Source organism: Chrysemys picta, chromosome 2 (genome assembly GCF_011386835.1).
Source record: "Chrysemys picta bellii isolate R12L10 chromosome 2, ASM1138683v2, whole genome shotgun sequence".
Taxonomy (NCBI): Eukaryota; Metazoa; Chordata; order Testudines; family Emydidae; genus Chrysemys; species Chrysemys picta.
This window is the reverse complement of record NC_088792.1, coordinates 133571239-133597529: the sequence shown is the minus strand read 5'-3', so window position 1 is coordinate 133597529 and position 26291 is coordinate 133571239. Positions and strand designations below refer to the sequence as shown.

Here is a 26291-nt window from a genome sequence, read left to right as displayed (position 1 = left end):
GATGGTTTTCTTTCCTTCTTTTCTGCATGATTGTGATTCACATTTAAATATATACTTTTTGAAGAAGGATAAATGCTAAAGGAATTTTTATAAAAATAACTGCTATGTTCAAACAGTGCTAAAATTCACAGTTGATATCAGAAGTACTGGAAATGGGCAATAGTGCAAAAAAATCATTTTCATTTATGGATGTAGCTGAATTCATAGCTTCATGTGTTTATAAAAAATTAAAGACATGCATAATTTGGGGGCATTTACTTTTCCTCTCTTGTGATTAAAAAACAATTTTGACTAATTTAGTAGATATATTTGATCTCAGTAGGAGTACGTAAAACTTCATAGGGAAAAGAATAGCTTTTAAAACTATTACATAAAATATGCCTCTCTTTTTAAGGTGCTTTTTAAAACTGATTAGTTATTGTTATTCATTAATATCATCAGTTGTATATACCAGTTGTAGCTTATCCTCAACCTAGAGGGCATACAGAATTTGTATTGCTTTATCTTTTTTAAAAAATGAGCAAAACAAAGACACGTTTCAGTTGAACTGCTTACTTACAGAAATTCCTCCAAACAGCTGTCAACTTAATTCAGAATTGCCACCTCTACTTTGATAAAAGAACCAGCACTGGGCTCAGTCCTAATTTCCCTTAAGTCTTTACCAAAACTTTACCAAAAGTGGAGTAAGACCCAGTTTACAGTCCGACACACAATTCCAATACCGAACAAAATCAAATCTTCTGAAGATTCACAGCAGCACAGTCAGACAAACTCTTGGTATCATTTTTTGAAAAATTAAAAACAAAACTTTAATTTAATAAAGACTGCCATAAAGATAAGTGAGATTAATTTCTGCTTGCATCACCAAGCATTACTATTGTTCTTTCCTCCACAATTCTTTCTTACATTCCCCTCTATGGTCCTTATTTATGGTCACCTGCTACTCAGTTAACATCCATCAAGCTACAGAACCATAGAGACTTAACATAAGACCACTGCACTGTAGCCATCAACTTCTCCACATCACATCTTGTCCCTTTTCAGATGGAACCAAATATCCCTGATTGTGATAATTATGCCACTTACAGTAGCATCATCTCTATAGCCAACATATTCATTCTTCCAGGTCTAGAGGGAACAAAATAAATATGACAAGAAATGATTAAGAAAAGTAATGGTAAAAACAAGGTAGCTGCTAATAATACAGATTATACTCTACTTACACTTGTTATACCAACAATCACACACATGCATTTGGCATGGCTTCACTTATCTTTTCCGTTCCTTACTAAAGAAATATGTACCAGTTTTTGATCTCATTTACCCTAGTTTTAAACTTTTCTTATTCCTGTTTTACCATTATTTATGATTACCAGTGTGACATCAGAATCTGTCCCAGAATCTTTATTTTGATTACAAGCAGCACTTTTGAAATGAGTCTGACCTTCTGTTTTACCTTCTGTCAGGAGCCTTGAGCTATAACAGCAACATTTCAAGTTAAATACCATTACCAATAGCCCAACACTTCATGCTTTCGCATGCTAGGTGGATAGGTTGTAAATCCAACTACTCTAGGGAGGTTAGCTACTACTTCAAGAAAAGAAAAACTTCATCTTTGCTGGCTAAGGAATCCAATAAAACCATGTTTAAACAGCATTCCTAAGACAGCATGGATAGGGTTTGCCGAAGAAAAAAATATTTTGAGCACTTGTGGAATGAGTGAGAGGCCAGCACTGTCAAGTTCACTGTGTGATGATTCATCAGCTGTCCAACTTATCGGAGGGGGCCATGCCCATTCATGTGGTTCTGCCAGTGTGTAATGTTGCTGACAACAGTCAGACACTATGGTGATGAGTTCCAAGAACATACACAGATAAATAAATATATGCAGACCATTACTGGGTTTAGTCATTAGTCTGAGCTCAGTATGAAAGATTAAAATGAAAGGATGCATTACCTTAAAGATCTGCTACTAAGGATATTAATATTCGTTTGTGACTCTCCTTACCTCAGCAGAGGGCACTATGCCCACTGTTCATTAGTAATGAATGTTCTAATCTTAGCAGGCCTTTAAGTTACTTCTGAGATGGAAGGAAAAGCAACAATGCATAAAATTCTTGCTTAATTTAAAGGAAATATCTCTTAAACTCATGAAGCTCAAGATCCTACGAGCAGCTGTCCAACAAAAGTCATATCAATCAACCAGAACTACAGAAGTGTTTGAAATAGTCCAGATTTTTTGACTTTCAGAGGATGGTGCAGGGCCCATTTGTTTCACCAACCTATGAAGAGAGATTGAGGTATAGGCTGATGTGCAAGGGTGTTAGCTTTTGATTCATAGATTATAATGTGAGAAGGTACCACCGTGATTATCTAGTCTGACCTCCTGTATAACAGGCTATAAGACTCTTGTGAATTAATTCCTGTTTGAGAATAAGCTGCTCTTTGGTAGATGGGGTGAGTTGATTGAACAGTGTATTTTGTTTGTAATTTTTAATAACTGGCAGGTTGCTCAGAGACGGTGTATGGGCACTTTTTATTATTCTAAATATAAGAAAAAGAATGGGGGGGAAGAGAACTGTCCTTAGCTAAATGTGGTAATAGAGCAGAAGAAAGGTTAAAAAAAAACTTTAAAAATATTAAGTACCATCTAGTATATAAAATTAGAATCACCCATTTCATCAGACTTAATAATAAACATTCTAGCTGGACTATCTTGAAAGCCAGACAACAAACTGTTCCCCAAAAGTGCAAACCATGATGAACCAAGTTTGGGAGGTTACTGCTATTTATCCAGTACATTGTATCCAAAAAAGAGCCCTGCTTGCCTAGGTAGACATACTGGATCTCTAAATTTAGGAACCTAACTAAGTGGCCTGATTTTCACAGGTGCTATGCACTCTCATTGGCCTCAGTGGGAGCGATGAGTGCTCAGCACCACTGAGAGTCAAACTTCAACTTCGTTATGTGCACAAGTATGGATTTAGATGTCTAATTTAGGTTCTAGTTGTTGAAAATCGTGGCCATTGTGTCTCCCAGATATTAGCTTCCAATATAGACCATTGGATTGGGGTCCTCAAGCATGACTGGAATAGGCTCCTAAGTCTGCAGTCGCATAGACCCCCAAGGACAAGAGGTGATGGTCCTCCCCAAGATGGGAGTCTTATTGTTTTAGCACTTTTTAGGGGTTCACCATTCTGATGCCTTTAGAATGAGCCATTAAACTGCTGGTATTAATTTGACCTCTGTTAACCCACAGAGGACCGACTTTGCTAAGCAGCAGTTCTGCAGAAAAGGACCTGGGGATTACAGTGGATGAGAAGCTGGATATGAGTCAGCAGTGTGCCCTTGTTGCCAAGAAGGCTAACGGCATATTGGGCAGTATTAGTAGGAGCATTGCCAGCAGATCGAGGAAAGTGATTATTCCCCTCTAATCGGCACTGGTGAGGCCTCATCTGGAGTACTGTGTCCAGTTGGGCTCCCCACTACAGAAAGGATGTGGACAAATTGGAGAGAGTCAAATGGAGGGCAATGAAAATGATTAGGGGGCTGGGGCACATGACTTATGAGGAGAAGCTAAGGGAACTGGGCTTGTTTAGTCTGCAGAAGAGAAGAGTGTGGGGGGATTTGATAGCAGCCTTCAACTACCTGAAGGGGGGGTTCCAAAGAGGATGGAGGTCAGCTGTTCTCAGTGATGGCAGATGACAGAACAAGGAGCAGTGGTCTCAAGTTGCAGTGAGGGAGGTCTAGGCTGGATATTAGGAAACACTATTTCACTGGGAGGGTGGTGAAGCACTGGAATGGGTTACCTAGGGAGGTGGTGGAATCTCCATCCTTAGAGGTTTTTTAAGGCCCGGCTTGACAAAGCCTTGGCTGGGATGATTTAGTTGGTATTGGTCCTGCTTTGAGCAGGGGGTTGGACTAGATGACCTCCTGAGATCTCTTCCAATCATAATCTTCTTCTTTAATTCTTCTTCTTCTTCTTCTTCTATGAAACAAAGGAACTATAGCTGAAAAATTATTCAGCCTGTTGCAAATGGCTGAGATGTTTTCCCACTATTACATTTTTGGGGTGGGACCCAAGATGGTTTTAGCTGTTACGTTTTTCAAGTGTTTGTTTTTAACACTTGGTGACAATTTTTTACAGAATGTGCAAAAGGAAAAATTGCACATTTAGTAGCTTAAAATAAAAACACTAAAAATGTTATATTACTAGAGAAAAACTGTGGTCATGAGCTATCCCCTTCCCACTAATCCTGTCAAGTGTGGGGCTGGTGATCAGTGCAGAAATCAACATATGGAAGGAAAGTGCACTTTTTTTTCTACCTTCCTGACCCCTCCCACAATCATATGGAAATATATGTTTGTGTGTATGAGCGGACACACGTATGGCTATTTTAAAATCCAGCACAAGGAGTTAGGTTGAGGCATGCATTTTCCACTGCATATGGTGGTAAGAAGGCAGAAAATTACAAAACGGTTAGGATCAGATTCCTAAATATAAACAAAAGTGGCCTGCAAGGAGTTACAGCACCAAATGAACATAAAATTCAAACTGCTGCTAGCATAGGAACCAAACCAAGCTGCTTAAATAAAAGAAAAATGTCAACGCAACTGGAACATGGCAGCTTGTATTAAAGTGAGAAGTAGGTTAGTCACAGACTGGTGACTGGCAGGCTGAGGTGGGAACAAGATGAGGTTAGCTGGATTGATGCATTAGTTTTTCTCCTGTGTAATTAAAACATTGGCTTGGGTCACAAATTATATTATTTTGCTGGTCATCTCTGTGTTCTCATTTATATATAAGGGGGACTGGGGAAAATGCTGAGCCCTCTCCTCTGCTAAGAGCAGACTGAGAGCTCCCCATCTGCCTTGTAGCACTGAGAAGCAGCACTCTTCCAAGTTTCCCCCACCTCTTCAAATGGTGAAGGGATAGCTCTCCCTCCTATTCAATTTCCTTTGGCCACTGTTTAGATACATCACAAAACTATTCCATAATTGGCCACAATTTGATGTCTATAATGAGAGAGACCCCGGGCCAGAATAACAGGAGTGTGGTACACTCAGAGGGGTGGCACAATGGCAAAGATGTGTGATGAGACTTGGATAACACTTGCCTGCATTATGCAAGACTCTAGCTATTACTGTCACTCCCTCACTTTCATGCACACTGAGGCACAAATCACTGTCCCTCCAAGCTCCTTGTTCAGAAGCTGACTGAAACTCCCCAGCTCAGCTTAACATTGCAGAGCAAAGCTGGAGAACTGAGTGGGGTGGCATCACCCAGGGTCAGCCAGGGAGCAACTGTCTGGCAGCCTGAACCCACTGAGGGGCAGAATGTCCCCCAAACCTTTGGGAATAGCGTTAAGGAGGTGCTATGAAGCTGAAGAGCCTCCATGACCAAAGTGTAGTATCGGCTTTAGTCTAACATGATCTAATTCTGGTAAAACCAAGTTGCATTTTATTCCATTTTCTGTTTACCTCCATGTCTTTAATTTTTATTTCCTTCAAAATTTGTTTTAAAGCTTTGCTACTATTGAGGTCAGACTAATTGATCTGCAGTTGCCTGGATTGCTTCCCCCTCCTTTTTTTTTTTTTTAAATATAGGAACTATGTTTGATATTCTCTAGTCGTGGTATTACCCTCAATTTGACAGATTTATTAAAAATCCTTTCTATTGTACTTGTAATTCCATGTTTACGTTCTTTCAGTATTCTGGGATGGAGATTATGCGAACTCCGAGATTTGAGTTCATTAAGATCTTTGAGGTTTGCTTCCATCTCAAATGTGGTAATTTCCATTTCTATACACTCATTAATCATTAACCATTCTGCCGTTGCCCTTATGTTCTACATTATCACTCTTATTGAAAACTGAGGTAAAGTGTTCACCTGGTTTTTAGGCTATACCCAGATTATTTTTAATCTCTACCCCATCCCCACTGCATAACAGCCCCACTTTCCTTCTTGTCCTTTTTTATTTATATGTTAATACGTTTATTTATCTATTTTCTTTGCAAGGTGTAACTCTGCTTGGCTTTTGGCATATTCCTACACTCCCTTTGATTATCAATCCCGTCTTCCATTCCTTGTAGGCTCTCTTCTTACTTCTAATCTCCTTTTTCAGGTGGTTGTGAATCCAGTCAGATCTGCAGACCTTCCCTACACATTTTTTCCACTTGTTTGGGATGCAATTCCAGACAGTTTTTGCACCTTTGACTTAAAGAAGTTCTAAGCTTCCACCACATTTAAGTTCCTGCGCTTTTCAGTTCAATAGACTTCACTAACTAGTTCCTTTAATTTCTCACTCTGCCCTTGTAAAGTAAAAAAAATCTTAGTTACTAACTGGTTTTGATTATTCTTCCATCTAATTTAAACTAAATCAACTCGTCATTTGGATATTTGGATACCATGGATATTTCCTATTATCAGCTCTTCTATAATATCTTCACTACTTACCAAAACCAAAATGAGCATAAATATGTAGGGTTGTGAATATGGATTCCTTTTACAACTCTTCCAAGTGGTTTTTTTTCAAATGTCCAACAACAACAAATTGACCCTTGAAAGAATAAAGATATTTTTTGTAATTGTTTGAATGTAGTGCTCCTGAAAATCCCCAGACTGCTCGCACCAATGACAGAAGTCCTCTCGTGATCCACAGAACAGGGACAGTGTAGACAGTAGCAGTGTACCCTTACCCACATTGTTCCATTAATGTACCATACCTTTAACCTGAGGGGATCTACCCACAGAGTGACAGTAGTTAGTTTCCACAAAGAATCAGTCCTTGACCTCTGTACTGAATCTGCCAATGAGGTGACATTTTTAGTATTGTTTTCTATGATACTGACACCTGTCCACTGGGATGTGCAGTGAAACTACTAAATTCACTTCAAATAGGCTACCCAACAGATGTCAGAAGGGGAGGGAAATAAGACAGAAGAGAAACATTGGCTGAAAAATAAAATATTTAAAACTCAAACCTCACAATCACAAATCACTTCATGTGTCATTTGCTAAGTCATATGGTTTTGTGAGCGCCTAAATATCTGTTTTTAAGTTCTGATTTACTCACCAGTGTCTTGAAACTCTATGAGCTCATCTTGATCTCTTTTGTTAAAATGGTGAATTTTTGGGAGGGTCGTTTTTCTGAGATTTCCGGTCCTAGTTTTAGGACCTTAAAGAAATTCTTCAGGTAATATGGAAACATTTTAAACTACTTAGCAATATACTCTATTCTCAGAAACCATTATTTTGAAAGAAAGTCATATTCAGCTTTTCATTTTTTCCTGTCTTTCCTCCTATTTTGAACCCTTTATCTCTGGGTTGGTTTTAGGAAATGGGAGATTTGTATCTACCAGTTTCTGTCAATTTCACCCACAATAGCTGTGGAAATGGCAGTTGAAGCAAGGAGGGCTGGAAGGAGCTTTTGTTTATGGCTTTCTTCTCCTTAACATAAGCTAAGTGATTGTGGGACTGTGTACAGCCTTCCTCTTTTTCAGGGGTTCTCTCTACATCTAAAAACTATCTAAGCTAGAATTTATTGATCACGTCTGATGGATTACAGCTATAGAGTAACTGTTCTAAAATTCTTTGTATAGAGTCTTTTAGCTCACAGCCTTCCTTCATTAATATTGAACACTGCTAACTACAAAGCAATTTCAGCTTTGCCACAGTCAGCCTGGCTACAGCACCTGTTAGAGAAAAGGTACTGTAATATTTTTGCTTGTGAAAATACATTTTTCTTTGGGACTATTGAGGGTTTTTTAATTGACTTAACAAAAGTTTGAATAAATGATGTAGATAAAGGTCAGTCAGATTTAGCTTTGAAATAGCTCATTTTCTTCAATATTAAGATACCACAATGCTACGAAAACCCTCAAATAACATAGAACACTTTGAACTACATCTCTAGTTGTCATCAAAGAAGATCCTTACTTCCATCAGTTGCTCTCTTCATTTCCTTTCTGTTCTCTCAGTAGCCATTAAGAGGAGGATGTAATAAAAGGCATTTTAGAACTGCATGGTGATCACTTTTCAGAGAAAAATTGTCTTCTGAAAATTAATCATGTATCACATTTTACAATAGTGCTTTTAGGAAATGAGAAAGCAAAGAGAAAACCCTCAAGGAAAGTTAATGCAACCTCCTTACCCTGGACACATGATTTAATTCTCATATTTTATATGGGGGATGGCCGTGGATGCTACAGGAAGCATTGCCCACTTACATTACACCTCACTTTAGAAGATGATCCTATCCCATTGCACTGAGACAAGATCCTTCACATGTGATACTGTTTTGGTTTCTTATGTTTAAATTCAGTATACACAAACACACACATATGTTTTATTGACACATGAACCTTAGACGAGAATGTTGTTACTAATGTACAGGTTGTCCCAAATTCTCTGCTGCCCTGAGCTTCCACTCAAAAGAACCCCTATTTGATGGTGAAAGAGGACAAGGGGGAGACTGTGAGGAAGCCCGTTAGAGCTCCCTATTTCTCAGGGCAGATCTGAGCTATGACCGCTAGCTCCAGAATCCCTCACCACCCTGACATTCCCCCTGGACCGGAGCCAAGAATATGTGTGAGGGAGAACGGGGGCGGGGGGCGAAAGGACAGTGCAGATGCTGACCTCAACACATCTGTGCCCAAGGAATTCTCAGTTGTGCATGCCCAACTTTCTGACCCCTTGGTGTTGCTCAAATGGCCCAAAGGGGCCAGAATGCAACTAAGCACTTGTCTATACGGTGGGGTAATATGCTCTATAAAGGTATGATTCCTAAAGCCACTAATGTGTTGCACATTAATTAGTCCACGTAGATCCTGCTGGTGAGCAGTAAATGTTCCCTACTGCACTTTAACGTAGTACTGTTTCAAACGGCACTATGTGAAACATATCAACGGGGACTACACAGATCCATTAATGTGCATCCACAACAATGTATTTTAGAAATCATACCCTATGTACAGCACATTATCTGACCATGTAGACAAATCATAAGAATCTGGCCTGCTGTGGTTTTAGTAGTATGTTGCTGGTGAGCTCAAAAAACGTTCCTAAAGAATTTTAACTCATATGCTCATCAGCGGTAAAGTAGGAATGTAAAACTCTTCATTTATCCACCTCTCCTTCAGTGGAGTTCTCATGATATTGTAATAAAGGTCTCCCACATTCATTTCCCCTCTTAGTGACTGATAAAGTATGCTCCATGTGCTATCAGAGGGCAGGGGTGAAGAATCAGGAAATCTATTCATTTGGTTTTCCTTTAAAACAAAAAAGAATGTGTTCTCATAACCATCACCAAACAAGGAGGAATAGCTATTTGGCAAGCCAGTATTAAGGAAGGATTTGTCTGCAGAAAATTATACCAACACAGTTAAAGAGGTATAACCTTCCTAGTGTGGACACAGTTATACCATATGAACATGCATATACCTATTTATAACTATGGGGGAATAAGTTATACTGATATAAGAATCTCTATGGTGATATAAATGGGTCCACACTAGGAATTGCACAGATATAACTATTTCAGTAAAAAAATGACATCCATGACCAACAGTTTTACCAGTACAAAAACTGTGTGTACACCAGAGCTAACATATTTGCTGCATTATACTTTGTTCCTGAGAAATATAACAAAAACCGGGTATATAAATTCGATAGCACAGTGTTCAAGGTATGTAATTTAAAATAGAATTGGGAGGGAAGAGGTGAAGACCTTGACCTGAATTTGGATTATATTTGTACCAAAGTAAATCAGGAGTAACTCCATTAAAGCAAATGTACTTACACCAGTGTAAAAACTGGTGTGAGGACAGAATTGGGCCCCTCATAAGAGGAATTTCCTACCTCCCCCCTCCCCCCAATACCTGAGACTTCAGGCAGTTTATTGCATTCTCTAAGGGGGGAAAAGTAGATTTTCATGAGCCTTCACGAAGCAATTCCTGGAAGGGCTGATTATTGTGTCCAAAGAGGGGGATTGAATTCTCTCACCAGCAGGGAAGTCAACCAACCTTTTCTTCAGTTTGAAAGCAGAATTTTAACAAGCCGATTTTACAAGCACATCATGCTCCCTTTCATAGAGGCTACATTCAGCGGGGTTTAGCTTCAACCCTTTTAAGGTGATTTTGCTACTGTTTCTGGGCATTTGATAGTGCCTCCAGTAGAGACTGCTTTTCCATTGATTATATGTTGTCTTTTTTGTCCAGTGTTCTGACTTATATATCGTAGCAGCTGCTCTCACATAACTCTTTATGTGCATGATTGAAAGACCAGTTAACTTTGCATTTGTGTTTGTTCTTTTTTCATTTGCAAAACATAATGGTCAGCAGGTGTAAACTGGCATAGCTCCATTGAAGTCAATAGATCCATATGAATTTACATCAGCTGAGGATCTGGACCAATGCTCACCCACTAACCAGGATGTGTAATTGCTGGGCCACTGAGTGATGGGCCATGCATGTCATGCCCCCATAGGTTTGAGGGATCTAGAGCTGCTGCTGCTTTCCTCTCCTTCTTCCCCCCAGGGGAGGGAATGGGTTGATCAGGTTGTGAGGTCAGAGCCTGTTCCAACTGCTTCTACTGCCATTGGATGAGTGGGATCAGGGCAGACTGACTGATTGGCTGTATCCTCCAGAGGCAGTGGGGATGAAGGAGGGGTTGTTTCTGCCTGCTGCTGGCTTGTTTGTCTTTGTTTCAGCTTAACCAAATCATCACTCACGTCATGCATTCTGTATATGCCACATATTTTACAGAAAAAAAATTATTAGAAATGTTTTAGAAAATGTTTTAAAATGTTGAGATTCTCTTTTTTGTATTCCTCTGCCTGTAAAATGCACATAGAGAGAAACATAAAAGTATTGTATTTAAAAATACTTTTAAAATGATCTAAAATAGCATTTCTGTGCATAAAAGTATTTTGACTTTTAAGTCCCATATCTTAGCACCTTCTAGGGATGCTGTAAATTGGATTGGAAAGAGGAGATCTCCTCTTTTCATTGGACGAAAGCTCCCATTTCTACTCCTGATGGCTTGTGAGATCTGTTCTTAGGGTACGTCTATACTTACCTCCGGGTCCGGAGGTAAGCAATCGATCTTCTGGGATTGATTTATCGCGTCTTGTCTAGACACGATAAATCGATCCCAGATCGATCCCAGAAATGCTCGCTGTCGACGCCAGTACTCCTGCTCGACGAGAGGAGTATGCGGAGTCGACGGGGGAGCCTGCCTGCCGCGTGTGGACCTGCAGTAAGTTTGAACTAAGATAGTTCGACTTCAGCTACGTGAATAACGTAGCTGAAGTTGCGTATCTTAGTTCGAAGTCAGGGGGTTAGTGTGGACCAGCCCTTAGACTAGATACCGTATACTGACCACATTAGGCATCAGGATGGAGTAATTTTGGAGGCAGAATTCTACATTGATGAAGAAAGTTTTTGTGTTGGGTAGATTTATAAAAGAAACTGGGGGCTGTTTGAAGCCTTTCAGAATAGCTGCCCTCAGAGCTGAGTAGCAGCTTAAGTGCCACAAAGAGTCTAGAAGTAGCTGTGTGGTAGTGGAAAGCTACTTCTTAGCCACTTTACCCTCCTGGCCTATAAATGGTGATGAGCACATGCCCCCATGTAATTTATTTTTTGAGTGTGATTCCCACTGGAAAGAAAGAGCACAAAGGATCAAGTCAAATAGAAACAGAAAATCTCTTTTTTATGCAAGTTGTTAAAGCATCTATTAAGATCTGTTGAAACATGTGTGTCCCAATAGGTATTCACTCCCCTGAAAAAATTAAATTATGCATTGAAAGCTAATTGCTCTCATTATGCTAGTTAGGTAGAACACTCTTAGATTTTTCACTAATGGTGAGGTCAAATACAATCAAAAAGCTATTTTATAAAGAGTACTGGGAGGGGAATTTGCCTCCTTCAAGGATCTCAAACAGTATGTTAAAGGTGAAGGTGGTTTTTGGCCATGGGCCTATATAACAAAATGTTTGAGTATTGTTCTCTTTGATATTGGCATACTTTGTGACATTTGGTTTCTCCTTTCCAACAGTGGGATGGAGTAGGACCTCTCCCAGACTGTGCAGAACCACCAAAAGGAATCCAGATGCTGTGGCACCCTTCAATAGTCAAACCCTACCTCACACTTCTCTCTGAGTGCTCAAATCCAGACACACTGGAAGGAGCAGCAGGTGCACTGCAGAACTTGGCTGCAGGAAGCTGGAAGGTATGGACTACTACTCTGAACTTTTTATAGTCTAAGAAGCCCACATGGATAAGAACAAAGGTATTATAGCTATAAGTGCAACTCTGAGGGGGGGAGAAAAGCCACACATTTCAGAAAACTATCTGGAAAAAGGAGTCAAATTTGCACTGCAGAATTTCATGTTTGTTATATTTATTGTCAATAATCATATTTCCTAAGAAATCCCAGCACACAGCATTTAAAATTGATTCGTTAGACATTAGTCTAGTTAAATATGAAAAATTATACTGAAAACCCAATATCCAAAAGAATAAAAGCAGTGACACTACAAATCTATGCAGATAGTGTCATGGAAAATGAGTAAAAAATCTCACGGGTGACAACTGAATGAGACCACTTTGCAATGTCAAAGCACTGGTTGATTGCAGTCTGGTTATGAGAAACTGAACAGAATGTAGCAAGATATAATGAAGTGACACAAAGACAAGAAACCCTGGCATCCATTTTTTCCCTTAAAAAATCAGTAAAGACACAAAACATTAAAATAACATTATGGTTAAGAGTAAAAACAAGGCAAGGAAATTCTGAATTCATGCTATCTTACCAATGTGTACATATTGTTTGTGCCTCCACTTTCAGGTATGTATGATCAAAACATCCCATTTTTGGTCTCTAAATATTTGCAATAAACTGATTAATAATTTTACCACCAGATCTTGAAAATATATTTAAATTTTAAATAAATGTATAAATGTTTGTGATGGCATCCTGGCCTGAATTTTTTACCAATTTCTGTGGCATGCATTTTCTTGGAGATAACTTGATCTGATGGGATGAGAGTCCAGACCATCTCACACTGCTCCATTAGTATAACCCCACCCTTACATTAATTCTCCATTAAGACCTTTCAGATTGCACACGTAAGTTGAGGAGCACAATATTCAAACTTGGGTGCTTTGAGGATACCCAGTTCAGTATTTAGGTGCTCAAATGCCTATTTTAGGTGTGTAAGTGCCAATCTAATTTAGGCACCCCCTTTGAGAATTGAGTCCTGGCACCAAAAACAGCTTTTCGCTGAACAGAACTGTGTTGAGAGTTGAATTAGAACATTCCATCGCTCTGAAGAGATATGGCTTTTAATTGCTCTGTTCCACCAGCCTTATAACATTCCATTGACCATCACACTCAGCTCTCTAGTGAAATGTGTAACAAAATGTCTGCCCTTTGACCTGATCCTGAATGGTGCTGCACAGCCACTGCACCCGTAGAGTGACAGAAATGAGGTGAACTGCCAATGGATACAGAAAATGAAATCCACTCCTCCAACCAAAGACTGGTGAAGGGGGTGCTACATAGCCACAGACCTACCGTACTAGTTGGAAGGGCTGTGGAACTGGATCTGATGACCAGTCCTCATTATGGCCTTCCAAATCAGCCTATATGGGGCTGGCACAGAGGTAACATACATTTGGTTGTATTCATCTAGTACTTAGTGAGTGTGTGTGTGCAATAAAAAGAGAGGTCCTGCTCAGTTCCATTGAAAATGGTATCTTGGAAGAATGGCTTTGAACTTCACCATTATACCAGCTGAGATCTCAGGGAGAACTTGCTTGCTCTCTTATTGCTCCATTTTTCTACAGATTCACTGATTCCATTATGAATGCCACATAGAAGGCAAAATGAGTATATTTAATTTGGCATCTCATACTAGTCATATCTGTGAGGGGAATAACACTCCTTGGGTTTATATCAGCACTGAAGATTCTGCCTCTCAACCTTTCTTTTCTGCTGCTGAAGTTCTCTGAAGATAAAACTACTGACATAACAGGAACCAAACTCTTAAAAGAAGAGGTTATTCCTAGGTTATTCTTATGGGAGGTTCCCATTTTTTGTGTGATTTCCCACAAGAAATTGTAATTAGGCACAAGGAGGGATGGAGTGGGAAATGATCTTAGCTTGAGATTTTTTGGTCAGAGCTAGTCTAAAGTAAAATAAAATAAACAAAAAGGAAGAAAGTCAGCTGTGCTAAAAACAAATGCTGCTGTCACTATTATTGCCATTTGTATTATAATGATGCCCAAAGGTCCTCAAGAGAGCATCAGGGTCTCAATTGTACAAATGCATATGAAAGTTTATAGTCTAATTCAGACACATGCATTATTTTTCGAGATCTGATTCACTCTTTTCCTTCCTCCAGCTGTGCAATTGTCTAAACCTGTACTGTGACAGAGAAGGTAAGGCCTTTAAGACAGGCCAGATGTTCCAAAACCCCATGAAGGGAGAGTGAAGAGATAAGAGAAAACCTAGAATATTTTTTAAAAGATAAAACTGTCTGGGGGGATTTAGATACTTATCTTCCATTGGTATTAATGGCCTATATGTGTCCAAATCCCCTAGTCTGCTTTGAAAATCTCAAATACAAAGTATAAGAGTCAGTCTGTAGCTCTGGTGATTATAGCCAAGCTGAAATCTTTTTTTAAATACATAAAGCAATAGTTTTCCATTCTAGGGCATATATTTTCCCTTTCATATGTGCATATATGTCTTCTAAAGTTGGCCTCCATGTTTTGTGGTCAAAGACAAAGCTGAAAAATGTAGGATCAGGTCCACCCATGACTCCAATCTCTTTGAATAATGAAACTGTCAAAGAAGTCTGCAGCTTTTGCTATTTGGGTTCTATACTCACCAATTACTCCAACTCTCACACAGAGCTTCTCCACTGGATTGGCATCTCAGTGTCTGCCATGGGTCCTTTACAATGAATGTGGAAATAACATCATCTTGGCATGACAACCAAGTTCAGGATCTATTTGAGTTTCCTTTGGGCACTCATTATTGTTTGGTCTTTATCAAGACTGTGATGATGATGGGCGATCACTCGTTACCGAGTATGACCATCTTCCATTGGAGTTATGGGTCCTCAGGTGGCTAATGAGGCCAATCCTTGAATCACAAGTTCTATTACAATGAGGGCAGATGTTTTCAGGCTCAGCAGGAGGCTGTTGACCATGACTGGAAACCAGTCTCTCCTTCCTCCTGTGCCTCTTGTCCTCTTTGGCTTGTCAGCGAGCAAGTTCAAAATGCAGGGGCCCATCAGGACTTCACTCCATTTTAAGCGATCCTAGACAAGTGTTTCCCAGGTATCAATGTCAATATTACATTTTTTAGGTTGTCCTTCAGCAAGTCCTTATAATGCTTCCATTGTCCACCCACGTTACGGTGCCCTTCTTTCAGCTGAGAGAACAGGACCTGTTTTGGGAGGCAATGGTCTGGCATCCGGACAATGTGACCAGTCCAGTGGAATTGCTGATGGATTATCATTGCCTCGATACTGGTGGTCTTTGCCTCTTCCAGAACACTAATATTAGTGCGCCTGTCTTCCCATTTGATCTTTAGAATCTTACGAAGGCAGCGTTGATGGTGCCTCTCAAAGACTTTCAAGTGGTGTCTATCGGTTGTCCAAGTTTTGGACCCATACAACAGTGTTAGGAGAATAATGGCTTGATAAAAAAGCTGTTCAAATGTCGTGATCTTCAAAGACCCTGTGCTGTAAATGAGAAAAAGCTACACTGGCACTGCTCAGGCGATGTTGAATTTCTGCATCATCTGCCTTGGATGAAAGATGACTTCCAAGGTAGAGGAAATAATTGACATTCTCCAGTGCCACTCCATTGATTTTGATAGATGGGGCATGTAATATCTCATTTGGAGAGGGCTGATAGAGCACTTTAGTCTTCTTGATATTAAGAGTGAGACCAAGACATGCGTAAACATTGGCAAACACATTCAAGATAGTTTGAAGATCTTTCTCAGAGTGGGCAAAGATTGCATTGTCATCAGCATACTGAAGTTCCACAATAGATGTTGTGGAAATCTTACTCTTGGCTTTCAGCCTGCTAAGCCTGAAAAGCTTTCCATCCATTCTGTAAGTGATTTCAATGCCAGCTGTAACCTTTCCAGGAATTAGGTAAAGAATGACAACAATAAAAACCACAAACATGGTTGGAGCGATGATACAGCCCTGTTTGACTCCTGTTTGTACTTTGAAAGGTTCACTCTGGGAGCCAGCGCTGCTCAGAACAGTCGCTTTCATGTTATCATGAAGCAATTTTAGGACATTGATGTATTTATCAGGACATCCAATCTTGGAAAGTACAGTCCAGAGGGCACGGCAATTCACTGAGTCAAAGGCTTTAGTTAGATCAATAAAAGCCATGTACAGTGGTTGGTTTTGCTCCTGACACTTTTCTTGCAGCTGCTGTGCTGTGAAGATCATATTTGCAGTTCCACAACATGGTTGGAAACCACTCTGTGACTATAGTAAAATTTCTTCTGATGGGGCAGAAGGTGGGTTGCAAGGATCCATGCCAGAACTTTGCCTGCAGTGGCTAGGAGGGAGATACCACGATAATTTCCATAATCCACTTTATCCCCTTTCTTGAAGAGAGTGACAATCAAGGCATCCCTCATTTCACTGGGTATCTCCTCCTTTACCCAGATTTTAAGGATAAGCGGGTAAAGCTTCCGTATTAGCTCTGGTCCACCATTTTTGAAGCTTTCATCGGGCATCTCCTCAACTATGTCATAGTTCATACCTGAGATCGTAGTGACGTACTTCTCACAAGAGCAATGACAAGTGCTGATGACTGTTGGACTGGTCATCGCCTTATTCGATCCACAATGAAAGTTAAGATAGCTCCCAAATGGGGTCTGCAAAAGAAGCAGGTCAGACGCAAACTGAAGGTTCAAGATTTGAAGGACCCTATTAAGCGTGACCACTTGCAAGCAGTCTTAGAAGAAAAGCTCCCATCAGAGTTTCCAGAAGAAATTGAGGAACATTGGAGCCAGTTGAAAGCAGTAATCATCAATGCCTGTGAGGAAACCATAGTCTACCACACCAGAAAACATCAGGGCTGGTTTGACGAGAATGATGCTGAAATTGAGCAACTCATCAATGAGAAAAGAATGGCATTTTGTGCTTGGCAGAATGACATAAATTGTAATAAAAAGAGAGAAGCCCATGCCAAGGCGAGGGCAGAAGTACAACGTAAAACCAGAGAACTTAAGGACAAATGGTGGACTGAGAAAGTGCAAGAACTCCAAAATCTCACGGACATCCACAATACATGTGGTTTCTTTGAGCCACCAAGGCACACAAGACCATCAGGGATGGTCTAGACATTATTTGGTCCTGCCATGAGGGCAGCGGATTGGACTCGATGACCTCTCAAGGTCCCTTCCAGCCCTAGAGTCTATGAATAAGGCTGTTTATGGGCCAGTTTGTCATTGTATGAATCCTCTTCGCTCTAAGGACGGAAGCACACTTCTGAAGGACAATGCAGCCATCAATTCTCGCTGGAAAGAACATTCTGAAGATCTCCTTAACCATAATTCTATGGTTGTAGATAAAGTCCTTGAGCAAATCCCTCAATGACCATTTAGGGATGAACTCGGAGACCCTCCCAATTTGTATGAGGTGCACAATGCCACCATGCAGATAAAGAACAACAAGGCATCAGGTCTTTACCAAGACTGTAAGGGCCCAGGTATTCACTTTCCTATGCAAGAAGCAAGAAGGTGTATATATGAGGTGTTTTCACATTTCAAATTGAATTCTTAAAACTCAGCTTTTTGCTGCTTAATAATAATCTCGTTTCTACATCACTCTGGTATATGCATTAGCCTAAAGTGCATTCCACAGTCCTGCCCCTAATATTTTTTTATACTCTGAAGGCTGAGTCCTGTAAAAGGAAATTCCCAGGGCCATTTCTTTGTATAATTATATAATGTTTTTATACAGGATTTTTCTGTGGGTCTGCTGGCAGCATCTTTTTCTGCCTGGTAAGAATAATAAAATGGCAGGTTCTTTATGGTCTTGGCCAGAGTCCAAGTTATACATATCCAGTTATACATTTACCAAAGCTTTAATAATTTGTTTTACATTTTCTATTCTATATTATTGTAAATCATTAACATTTCATCAACATTACACTAGCAAAACATAATCCTTATTTTCTACCATTCAGCAATTTTCTTCATATTTTAATATTATAATTCAGTGTGCGTGGGTCATCCTAAATTATTCATTAACATGACCTTTATTTTTTATTTTGAGTAGGACTGTTTTGGGGAACAACATGACCATAATGTCAGCGTGTTCTTACCTTTTCTAAACGAGGGTGTTCAGGGGACTTCCTGCTCATGCTTATAAATCATTAAAAAGTCTTGTCAGTAATTTTACCTGTTGATGGATTTTAAGCAGCAGGCTGTAGCTTTATGAAACTTAACATCCTGTGGAGATGGGATACAGGAGTGGGGGGCAGGAGTGGGGGTAGGGGAACACCCTGACATCAGCACCACTCTTCCCCTCCACCTCCTGCACAGCAAGCAGGAGGCTCCTGGGAGCAGCTCCAAGGCAGAGGGCAGGAGCAGCACATGGCAGTGTGGGGAGGGACACCTGAACTGCCCGGCAATTGATAGGCTACTGGGCGGCTGCCGCACAGGGAACTTAGGGGACCTGATGAGGGGTTGCCAGCCCACCCTGGTTCCAAGCCCCCCACCAGTTAGCTCCAACGGGCTGCTCTTCCTGCATGCAGTGGACAAAGCAGGCGGCTACCAAACAACGTTATAAGGGAGCATTGCGTAACTTTAAATGAGCATGTTCTCTAATTGATCAGCAATGTAACAACGAAACAACATTAACTGGGATGATGTTAAGTGGGGAGTTACTGTACCAAAGAGGGACTTTGGTCTGCAAAGGCTTCAGGTCTCCCTTTTTACCATAGGCCCGAGGTCCAGCAGTGAAATCCCGGGTCTCTTATTTCTGGCCCTTTGGCCTTTTATCTGCACTGGACACTGACTGCAAGTTATGATGAAATAAACATTCACACAATTCCTAATATTTAATTTCTGAAGCCTATACCTGTTTAACCTAACTGTGTCTCTGTGACACTGTGCAGAAGGTAAAAAAAAGCCTACCAGGCCTTAGCCTATTTGGCCCCAATAGGAAAAATTCCTTCTTGACCCGTAAAACAGGTGGTTGATCAGATCTGTAGCATCCTAAAAACACAGTTCCTATATTATATAACTATGAGGAGACAGGGTGGGTTCAACTAAAATGGGGCAAGAGGTACAAGAAACCCCAGGCAAGGGTTTAAATTAATTATTGTGAGGAGCAAGGAGCCAATCAGCTCCTCTCTCTCTGGCTGGCCAACAGGCAGCGGAGTACCCCGCCTACAATCCATGTTTCATTCTAAAGCTGTCTGTCACCTTGTGGATCCAATCCAAGTCTCCCATCCATTAAACTGGTGGGTGGCATTTCTGAAGTCTCCAAATAAAGGACCACCTCAGCTGTAATCTTCTCTGTGTTACCGAGTTAAAGATGAAGTGTGGTATCTTTGGCTAGGGATTTCCTTGCTTTTGTTAGGCCCCTAAAGAAACCATTTTTTTTCTTAATTTATATTTCTTTGTTTCATTTTTGAACAGTGATATACCTTATATAGGACATTTCCTTTGATAACATAATCGCCTGTAGTAAAATAGCTGCCATAGCTACTTCAATCCCCTTTCAGTTCCCTTTGTGTCCCAACTATTCTTTCTTGACTGCCTGTATAGCTTGACGCTTCTTAAAGCTGAAATACTTTCTGTTCATGCTTCAAAAATGTCCCTTAAAATCAGTTGCATTTTAGAAATTAAATGTATGTGCTGCATGCAGATAATCTGCACATGGTATTATCCCCATTTCCCGTTGTACTGTTTCCTGTGGCTGCCTTTAAAATCTTTCTCTTGAGTCTCCATTGTTTTTTATATCCTCTCTTATCTCACCCAGTGTCACTGCTTTTGGCTTAGTTCTCTACAAGCCTCGTAGGGTAGGAACCTATCATTCCTCCATCAGCTCTTCTCAAGCCCTCTCTTTCCATTTCCCCTGCTTGATTACTCAGCATAGATGGGTAGCATAGTATTCTCTTGATTAGACAAGTCAGTGTTTATAACTAGGTACCTGCCTCTGATCACTAGCAAGTACTGTACAAATAGAATTAGATTTCCAGGTCACAGTCTGATCTCTTGAGATAGCCAGATGAGATGTCTGGCTTTATTCCTTAAGAAAATATCTGCCTTTCTGAAGAAATCTCTTTATAAGAGTGAGAGACCTATTAAGCAAATAATTTGACAAAGAAATTGAAGACATAAAAGAGAGCGGTTCAGTCAAGAGCTCAGTGCAGTTATCTCTCAGGATGGCAGGCCAAAATGTTTCCAGAACCCTCCTGTCCAATCACACAATCATAATTATTCATTATTATTGAATACTTATTGTCTAAAGCATCATTCATCTAGGTTATCAATCTTCTACCATTATCAGGCCAGGAGACATTGAAGGTTCCCTGCCAAACTTTTCTGATTACTCTAATTGTGTAGGAAGACAAGGTAGGTGAAGGAATATATTTTATTGGACCAATATCTATTGGTGAAAGAGACAAGCTTTCAAGTTTGTCTGATTGTTTACACACACACACACACCCTTTGAAGTTACATCAGGCTTTTTATTCCAACAGGAAAGTTATTTAGTTCAAGTAGAAAGTCTGCCTGTCTGCCTGTCTCCAAAACATTCATGTGATAAAGCCACATACTATACAAAGGAGAAGACATTTTATAATATATCAACTATTTAAATCAGTGCCAACCCAAACTGATAAAACCCCCACATTTTTAAAGAATCAAAAGCTCTATGAACTGTCAAGTCAAGATCTGTCAGGAATTCTTTACTGGATGGAAATTTGTCCCAGGCAGATATATACACTAATAAATATAGAAAATTATGAGCTTTGTGGGAGAGTAGTCAATATTATTCAAGGAAGGAGGATGTCTTCCACTGTCACAACTAGTACATAACACTGTAATCCCATATAGGCATCAAGGGCATCATCCTGAAGAGTGGGAGAACAGTAATCTGTGATTAACCCATTTACAGACTGACTCTTTATTACACCCAGAATGTTTGTTTCCCATAAGATTTGAAGGCTTATTCTCAAAACTTTGTAGGTCTTAAAAGATCCAGTATTTGGTGGTGATTAAGGTATCTCTCAAGGAAAGAAATTAGGTTATGAATCCAAACAATGTGTTTGAGCTGTAGGAGTGACAAGATAGCAAAGATAAATGGGCACCAGGCTTCCAAATTCAGTTCCTTCAGCACAGACAGTATATTTTTCTCAAATATTTAAGAAAATTTCTTTTTTACTTCACCTTATCAGATTACTACTTTCTATTTAAACCTAATGGAGGTCATGGGATAAGGGGAAAGCAACCAATAAAGAATTTTCTCTAGAGCTGTTGGTCTCATACTGTAGTCCATAGACCCACTACTGGTACGTGGAACCTTTTCTAATTGCCCACAGAATGAAATAGTGCGAGAAGTAAGGACAGGGGAGATAGGGTTAAATGAGTGGAGTGGAGTGGAGTGTCCACGAGAGGCTCGCTCTCTCTCTTATGAAATGTTCAGTAGCTTGAAAAGTTTGGCGAACCATGCTTTATGTCAATTAAAGTGATTGCACAGGTGCACCAATGGAGATATGTGGGTTAAAAGATAGACCTGAGATTTTAAAAACAGGCTATTCTCTTTATTTGTAGTGAATAAAACCCTTTCTTTTTCTACTTTTGGGTTGTTTGCATTACCTTTTAAATGATGTTGCCTACAGAGCAGTAAGGATCACAGGTCCCACAACCTGCAGTTTCATTCCCTGCCTCAATGTGGCTTTGATTACCTCTGTGGTAGCTTACATCTCAGATCTTCCCCTTACCCTTCAGAGAGTTCACAGATCCTTTGAGGGATGAAATATACATTATGCTTAGGATGCAAACTCCAGCTGAAATTGATGAGTATTTGAATTCAGTTGTGTGTGTGTGTGTGTGTGTGCGCGCGCGTGCACCATAGAACCCTGATACAGGTTGGGAGGTGGGGAGGTCTCAATTAAAAACATCAGCTTTGTTTAGTTTTTGGCATTCCAAAATTTTCCATTTTGTGCTGAATGCATAATTTCATTGTGGGGGGGAAATTCTTCCTTACTTTGTGTTTAGCAGAAGAATATAGAAAACCACCAAAAATGGTAAAAGGAGGACAGTAATTTAATCTTTCTAAATTTTTTAAAAAGAAACAATTTTCCTCTGAATGGATCATTTTTACACTGAGTTTCAGCCTAATTTGATCTCAATTCCATGAGGCATAAAGTACTGGAAAGGGTGCTTTGTAACAATAACTGTGCCAAACTAAGGAATAATTTTCCAGATTACTGTATTTTTCTTCTTAGGGTACGTCCAGACTACCCACCATATCGGCGGGTAGCGATCGATTTATCAGGGATCGATATATCGCGTTTTGTTAAGACGCAATATATTGATCCCCGAACCTGCTCCCCGTCGACTCCGGAACTCCACCGGAGCGAGCAGTGGTAGCGGAGTTGATGGGGGAGCCACGGCTGTTAATCCTGCACCGTGAGGACCCAAGGTAAATCAATCTAAGATACTTCGACTTCAGCTACGCTATTCACATAGCTGAAGTTGCGTATCTTAGATCAATCCCCCCACCTAGTTTAGACCAGCCCTTAGTTACTGTGACTAAAATAAAAACAGAAACTATGAATAAAAGTGGAAGTAGAGATGTACTGTACATCTTTGGAGTTGTATAGTAGTCATGCCCCACAAATTCCATTATCTGTAAAGAGCATTGCTGCACAAATTGTGACTCCCATGCATGTCTTTGAAAATTTAGCTGCCATCTGATTCAACAGAAATAGATTTTTTTTTATTCTTGCTCTCTCCAAAGCTATACGGTTCCCACAGGAGTCTTTTCTCTTTACAAGCTGAGCAATTATTTGATCATTGATATTACAACTGATTTATGAAATAATTGGATGATTAAGTATATTGGCAGAGCTTCTCATTTACAAAGAGACAACAAATCATTTGTCTCTTTTCATATTTTTATGTTCATATCTTTTATACTTCTTTACACTCATACTAGCTATTGACCAGCAATGTGGAAATGCAGGAATGTTTCATAATGGCTTTAGGCAAACTAAAAGAATTGTAAGTACATGCAAGAGTGATTCCATTTCTCAAGTCTGGGAGAGAATAAAAAGCAGTTTGGAGCATCTCAATTTCACAGTTCCTGAAATATACACATCACATCATCATTGCTTGCAGACACTTTGTCCTAATTGGCAGTTTAGCTAAAGAGAGACAGATATTTCTCACTGCTTTCTAAATGCAGCTTCATATTTAAGTCTCCAGAGATTCCTCATAAGATTAATAGACAACCCCAGGTTTCCACCCTAAGGTGTATGACTTATAAACATGGATGTAATGATAGTGGCTACATCACAAAAATAAGTCTGTCAACTACCCTAAAGCAGGATGAGTTATCCTGCAGTGCTGCAGAGGTAGTTAGCTCAGGAAAAATGAACATAGAGCAAAACTGATCCTTTAAAAAAGCGTTTTACCTGGAATATTTATGCTATGCTAATTAATGGGTGCCTTAGCTGCAGAAAAGGCATGCATGCCAAATAGCCCTATTGAGGAGGAAAATGTTATTTTTCATACTCTGTTGCTCCAGCATGTTCCTAGTTCAATGTCTTTGCTTTCAGTGGAGTTAAAAAGTGTGTCTCCATTTTGTTGCTCAAATGTCCCTATTTCTTCTAAATGATAAGCAAGAAGCTAGTGCAACTTTAGGTCTCCTAAAAGAAATGCTTATGATTTCCAATAGACAACTGGAAATGCCAAGAACCACTTTTGTTTACAGTCAGTATAGTATGGTACGTTTTGTAGAGGTGTTCACAATACAATGGGAATTTGATACCATGATTGTACATCCCCATTGTCATTACTTAACATACACTCTTTTGTAAAAATCGAGGCAATCCTTATTCAAAGCAAGAGACTTGGGCAAGGTGTCCTTACTGAGCCAAGCGATGTCCCTGGATGTACAATCTACTGGCTTGAACTCTTACCCACAGGCTGCTCCAGTTATAGGCAGCCGAGGCAGCTGCCGAGGGAGGCAGATTTCTGGGAGTTTAGATTCACTCCAGTTCCAAATATGGGGTGGCTGCAGGGGGGGAAGAGACTGGGGGTGCTGCCAGGGTCAGGGGTTAGCCACCAGCCAGGGCTCTGAGGAGCAAGAGGAAGCCCCCTGGTGGGGAAGCACCCCCGCTGCTCCCCACCCTGGCCCAGTGTGGTTCTGGCGCAGAGCGGCTTGGGGCTGCTACTGGCAGCACCGTGAGCACTGCTGGGGTTTGGGCCACAAACGCAGCAACCCACCAACTCCAAGTCAGCACCCTGCTGCAACTACCAATTCCAGACACTGCCACCATGTGCTGGGGGGCTGGCTGGGGCCAGGGTTTCAGGGCTGAGGTGTGAAGACCCCCGCTCTGTCCAGTGGGATGGAGCATCAGCACTCCCAGTCTGGGTGGTTTCGTGTAAGGTGTGGTCTTTGCTTCCCAATAACTGAAGCCCAGTGGGCTGAGAGCTGCCACCTGCTAGTGCCCAGGTCCCATTGTGGTTGAGCTGAGTAGCCGTGACTCCCGGGGAAAAAGCCACTGTAGTCCATGGGTGCTGAGCTGGGTCTCGCTCCCCTTGTGAACTCCAAGCAGCTGGTGCCAACCTGCCTGGAAAGGGCCATTGGGAAAGGCGACCCCTGCTGGGGGATCACCTACCCAGGGAGCTGGTCTTGACCACTTGCACAGCCTAGGACACGGGCTGGGGGGACTTTCCTCCTGGCCTGGCCCAGCTCATCCTGCCTAGGTGTCGGACCATTCCCATCCCGTGGGGTCTCTCATCGGGACCCAATGACCTCTGCAGTCCCAGGCTGGGGTCTGACCCATCAGCTTTCCACCTGGCTGCACAAGGTTTAGGGGTGGGGTGGCAGCGGCGGCAGCCGCAGGGGAGGTGCTGGGGGTCTGCTGTGAGCATCTAATGGGGCTGGAGGGGGTGGCACACTGCAGTTTTGCCTAGGGCGGCAGATTGTTTTGAGCAGCCTCTGTTTTCACCTCAACCAAACAGTCTCACCACAGTCTAAAACAGTCTCCCTGCTAACTTGCACTCTCCCTCTGACAGTCACCACTTAATAGTAGCAGACACATTGGATACATCCCCTGGGAGATGCATAGGAAATACAGAGCTGGGAGTTTTGTAAGCATCAAGGAGCTATAATTTTTTCTTCTTACAGCTGCAGCTGACAGTGCATTAATCTGACAGGTAAATACCTGGCTATTAGAGAAGTAAATTTAGAAGTGTCAATTTGGGGTATTCACAACATCTCATATTTAATACTCTTTTAAAACAAAATGTTGCCCTGATTTTAGGAAAGGTTATTTTTCTAGGACATATTTTTAATTGAAAGTTACTGATCCTTGAGATTGAGTTTTGATTTCTCAGCTGGTGAATGTTCATTAAGTATTATCCCACAACGTGGTTCTAGAGAACAGAACAGAGGAAGGAAAGAATAAAGTAAGCTGTAGCAAGAATCCTTTGCTAAACTATTTGTTCGATCTTGTATTTACCCGTGACACTCTCAATACCTTTGCCCAGCTTAACTGAATTTTGTTATTCAGTAGACAAGGTGGGTGAGGTAATAGGTTTTATTGGACCAATTTCTGTTGGGGAGAGAGACAAGCTTTCAAGCTACACAGAACTTTTCTTCAGTATTGAGAGTGTCACGGGTAAATACAAGATCGAACAAATAGTTTAGCAAAAATGATTAGCACATATTTTAAAGGGATCTTTCAAGATGAAGTTGCCCATTAACACCCCTGTAGTCATAGTACAAAAAGTGAGGAGGCGGGGGTTAGTGGGTTACAGATTGTTGTAATAAGCCATAAATCCAGGGTCTTTATTAAAAGCATGATTTTTAGTGTCTAACAAAGTTATGAATTTAAGCTCCCAACCTCATCTTTTGACAGTGTTGCGCAGCTTTCCTATAAGAATGAGGACTGATAGGTCAGATATAGAGTGATAGCTTTGTGAAAAGTGTTCATCCAGAGGTGATAGGATGTTTTGTTTTTTTTTTATCATTTTCATGTGTGAGTTCATTTGAAA

At 40.6% G+C, this 26291-nt stretch overlaps 1 protein-coding gene across 8 annotated transcripts in view; it reads left to right on the top strand.

Annotated features, from left to right (window-relative positions):
• Window positions 1-26291, top strand: part of CTNND2 (catenin delta 2) — a 1171885-nt gene that overhangs the window by 1039660 nt on the left and 105934 nt on the right. For all 8 annotated transcript variants that reach the window (XM_008164383.4, XM_008164381.4, XM_065584231.1 and 5 more), the window contains one exon: window positions 12057-12230. In XM_008164383.4, the coding sequence (XP_008162605.2) occupies window positions 12057-12230 (174 nt within the window). The remainder of the gene's footprint in view (window positions 1-12056; window positions 12231-26291) is intronic.